At 43.5% G+C, this 3799-nt stretch overlaps 1 protein-coding gene across 2 annotated transcripts; it reads left to right on the plus strand.

The window, feature by feature from the left end:
• Positions 1 to 474: 474 nt before the first annotated feature.
• Positions 475 to 2970, plus strand: FADD (Fas associated via death domain). 2 transcript variants are annotated; one of them, XM_032188669.1, is made up of 3 exons: positions 475 to 510; positions 1037 to 1467; positions 1886 to 2970. In XM_032188669.1, the coding sequence occupies exons 2-3, from the start codon at positions 1167 to 1169 to the stop codon at positions 2170 to 2172; spliced, it is 588 nt and encodes a 195-aa protein (XP_032044560.1). In that variant the 5' UTR covers positions 475 to 510; positions 1037 to 1166; the 3' UTR covers positions 2173 to 2970. The 2 variants fall into 2 exon arrangements, with proteins under 2 accessions (XP_032044560.1, XP_032044559.1); XM_032188668.1 differs by lacking the exon at positions 475 to 510 and having other exon boundaries at positions 967 to 1467.
• Positions 2971 to 3799: the final 829 nt, after the last annotated feature.

Genomic DNA, 3799 nt, shown 5'->3' on the forward strand with positions numbered 1-3799 from the left:
TGGTCTCCTTTCCCCCATTTGCAAAAAGAAAATAAAAAAAGAAAAGAAAAGAAAAGAAAAGAAAAGAAAAGAAAAGAAAAGAAAAGAAAAGAAAAGAAAAGAAAAGAAAAGAAAAGAAAAGAAAAGAAAAGAAAAGGAAAGGAAAGGAAAGGAAAGAAAAGGAAAGAAAAGGAAAGAAAAGGAAAGAAAAGGAAAGAAAAGGAAAGAAAAGGAAAGAAAAGGAAAGAAAAGGAAAGAAAAGAAAAAGAAAAAAGCTTCCAAAATAACCCTTGTAGATTTAGGTGGTAGGTAAAAAAAAATAAGTGATAACTCTCACGAAAAGGCTAATAATTCTGTGTTTAATGGGGAATCCCCCAGCCTGGGCACAAACACATTACGATTACAGCTTAACCGAAACCAGGACGCAGGGAGCTGGCTCTACTTGTGCAGCAGGCGGCGGGCAGCGTCAAACCTGGCTCCAAGCACACATTTTTAATTCAGTACCACATAACAAGGCAGTTAATCTCCGAGGTATTTAGAGCACTGTGCGGCTCCTAATAACAGACCAGCTGGCAGCGAGCACGGCGACCAGCATTTCGGTGCTGTCAGCGCCTCGGGCACTACCGGGTGGCAGGGAGCTCAGCAGGCTGCTGCCTGCCTCTGACACCTCAGCGGGGCGACTCGGCAGCAGGAGCCGCAGCCCAAACACCCCACATGGAGCCTGCTGACACCCGTGGGCTGAGGTGTCCGGGCACCCGCAGGCGATGGGGGCGCTTCCTCGTAATTCTTTATTTTAAAACACGCGGGGCCCTTTGCTGCCAGACGCCGCCAGCAGGGCCCGCCTGAGGGGCGGAACCGCCCGGCACCAAGGCGGCGGCCGCCATCTTCTAGGGCTGACAGGGAGCCCGCTGCTGCCATCTCGTGGCTGCCGGCGGGCGGGAGCAGGGCCGGGGCAGCAGCGCTCCGCCATCGCGGCGGGGCGGGGACTGGGCTTTGCTTCGCTTCGTTTCTTTTCGTTTCGTTTCGTTTCGTTTCGTTTCATTTCTCGTCCCTGCAGTGCCCGGCCTCCCCGCGTAGCCGCTCAGCGGAAACAGGAACGAAAGCCGCCCGCGGAGGCGGGACTCCGCCAGTCTTCCCCTGCCGCCCGCGTCTCGCCCGGCGCCGGTCCCCCTCTAGGCCTCGGCACCATGGACCCGTTTCTGACCCTGCTGCATTCCTTTTCCTCGAGCCTGTCGGCCGCGGAGCTGCGAGACCTGAAATTCCTCTGCCAGGACAAGATTGGGAAGAGGAAGCTCGAGTCTGTCCAAAGCGGCGCGGAGCTCTTCAACTTCCTCCTCGAGCAGCAGGTGATATCAAGCCACAATGTGGACTGTCTCAAAACGATGCTGAAGGTCATTAAAAGAGAAGATTTGGTTACGCGGCTAGAGCATTTTGTAGAGGAAGGAGAAGCTAATGTACCTGAAGATCAACCAGATATGAATGAAAAACGTAGGTGGATTTTTTTATTCGTTTTATTTTTATTTTTTTCCAAAATAATCACAATAACTACATACACATCCTCAAGACTGCTTGGAGCACGGTTGCCTGCTGTGGATGAATCCGCTGCTAACAGTGCTTCTGCTACTTAATTGCTCCAGAGGACAGTGTTATGTCCTGCAAGAGTACCATGAGGGCAGCATATGCTGCAAACAGCTTGCTGGAGTGGAAATTACTTCTCTGTTACGCCTGATGGTCACTTGGATGTTTGCTATATACCTGGACCTCCTGGCATATGCAGTGGCTTTTCAGACATGATGTGACATACAGCGTGTGTAATACAGCAACAGTAGTAGCATTTTGCTTAATAAAAATCTTATCTAATGTTACTTTTGGAAATCCATCATTAACATTGTTTTTGCTATTTCAGGTCTGCAGAAGGTAGCTATTGAAGTCATATGTGAAAATGTTGGGAAAGAATGGAAAATGCTGATGCGGAAACTTGGCTTTTCTGAAGTGAAAATGGACAGAATAATAGCAGCCAATCCCCTTAATTTGAAGGAACAATTGGTTCAGTCACTTCGAGAGTGGCAGAAATGGAAGGGGAAAGATGCAAAGGTGACTGACTTAATAAAAGGTCTTCGAGACTGTAACATGAACTTGGTGGCAGACGTAGTTGAACAGAAGCTCGTGCAACTGAACATTGAAACCAAATGAAATCAGTGTAAAAACTCATTCACATCTGTGATGTGAAAGTTAAAAAGCAGAAGTGCCTTCCCATGTTCAAAACCAAAATCACTGTCATTGGTTCTGTTAATTCTGCAATTCATTCATGTGCCTTAAATTAATAGCTTAATTTGTGGTCAGATTAAGACTAACATAAAAAAAAAATCGTTTCATATAGTGCTTTGTAGCTGATGCTTCCCTTTAAGTGATATTAACATTCAGAATAACTAAACTACCCTGTGTAAAAATTCTTACACTTTAGTTCAGCCTCTCACCTGAAAATATTACTAGCTTTATTGCAAGTACTTTTCAGATAACATCTCTGTGAATACATCCATGGAACACTTGTGAGGGAGCTGTAATCTAAAACTTGATAGCTTTTCTTTTGTTTGTTTGTTTTTGTTTTGTTTGTTTGTTTTTTTAAAGTGGCCTGTTTGTAGTGTGAAAGGGGTAAGGAGGTAGAGCTCTTTGCTGTGTAGCGGTTCTTTTTTGTTTTAGGTGGCATAAGATAATATAGTCCATAATCTGTTGAATACGTTTGCTATCAGTAGAAGGATACTAAGAAGACTGTAACCTCACTCTGTAAGATGGCAGTGCAAAAGGCGTAATAACTATTTTAGTGGTGCTTTTTTTGGCAGAAAATATGCCCAGTTTGAAAATAAACATGTTGAAATCAACTGTATCAAGTGCCTTCATACACAGAATCAGAATGGTAGAGGTTGGAAGGGACCTACAGAGGTCACCTTATCCAGCTCTTTTGCTCAAGCAGCAGCACCACCTAGAGCAGGTTGCCCAGGACCTTGAAAATCTCCAAGAATGGAGGCTCCTCAGCCTCTCTGGGCAACCTGTGCCAGTGCTCTGTCACCTGCAGCAAATAAAAATCTTAAAGTGCTTCCTGATGTTTAGATGGAAAACATCACCCTGAGGGAAATGTTCTCCTGAAAGTACCGAAGAAATTTTAAGCATCTCACAAATGTTTACAACAGACTTGTTTGGTTTTTTTTTTTTTTTTTTTTAAAGCCTTGAATGTTTTAAGATTCTTCACATCAAGTCATCTTGAAGTAGGATTTTTAACTGCAAATATCTAACTACATAGATAGATACCTGAAGGGAGAGGCTTTATTTTTGCTACTGTACCTGTGTGACTTAGCCCCTTTCAAGTTCTCATTACACGGTGCTATTATGAAGGCTGGGCGTCAGAATGTAATACATCACTACTCTTTCTGACACTCACAATTTTCAAGTTTTTCTTGAATTTGGTGATTCTAGTGTAGAAGGGAAGCTGCTGAAATGTGAACTTTTTATTAGAGTTTTTTATGGAAAAATGCATGTGAGAATCATTTTAATTCTAGTGTGCTCACTATCAGTGATGATATACAAGCAAAGGAGCAATGGGTAACACAAGTTTCCATGTCTGTTTTTTTGGCATGTGCAGTTCTTTAAGTACTCCCTTCAATACTTTGTCAGCATCAGTTGTCAATTCCAAAGTTGTGGTAGGAGATGAAATGCTGCACTTCAATTAGATGACTAGCTCAAAAGTTTTAGTGACTGCTAATAGGCTTGGTCTTTGTTCTATGGTATTTAAATAAAATTTTCAGACTTTTTTCTTCCAGCATCT

The sequence above is a fragment of the Aythya fuligula genome, chromosome 5, assembly GCF_009819795.1.
Source record: "Aythya fuligula isolate bAytFul2 chromosome 5, bAytFul2.pri, whole genome shotgun sequence".
Taxonomy (NCBI): domain Eukaryota; kingdom Metazoa; phylum Chordata; class Aves; order Anseriformes; family Anatidae; genus Aythya; species Aythya fuligula.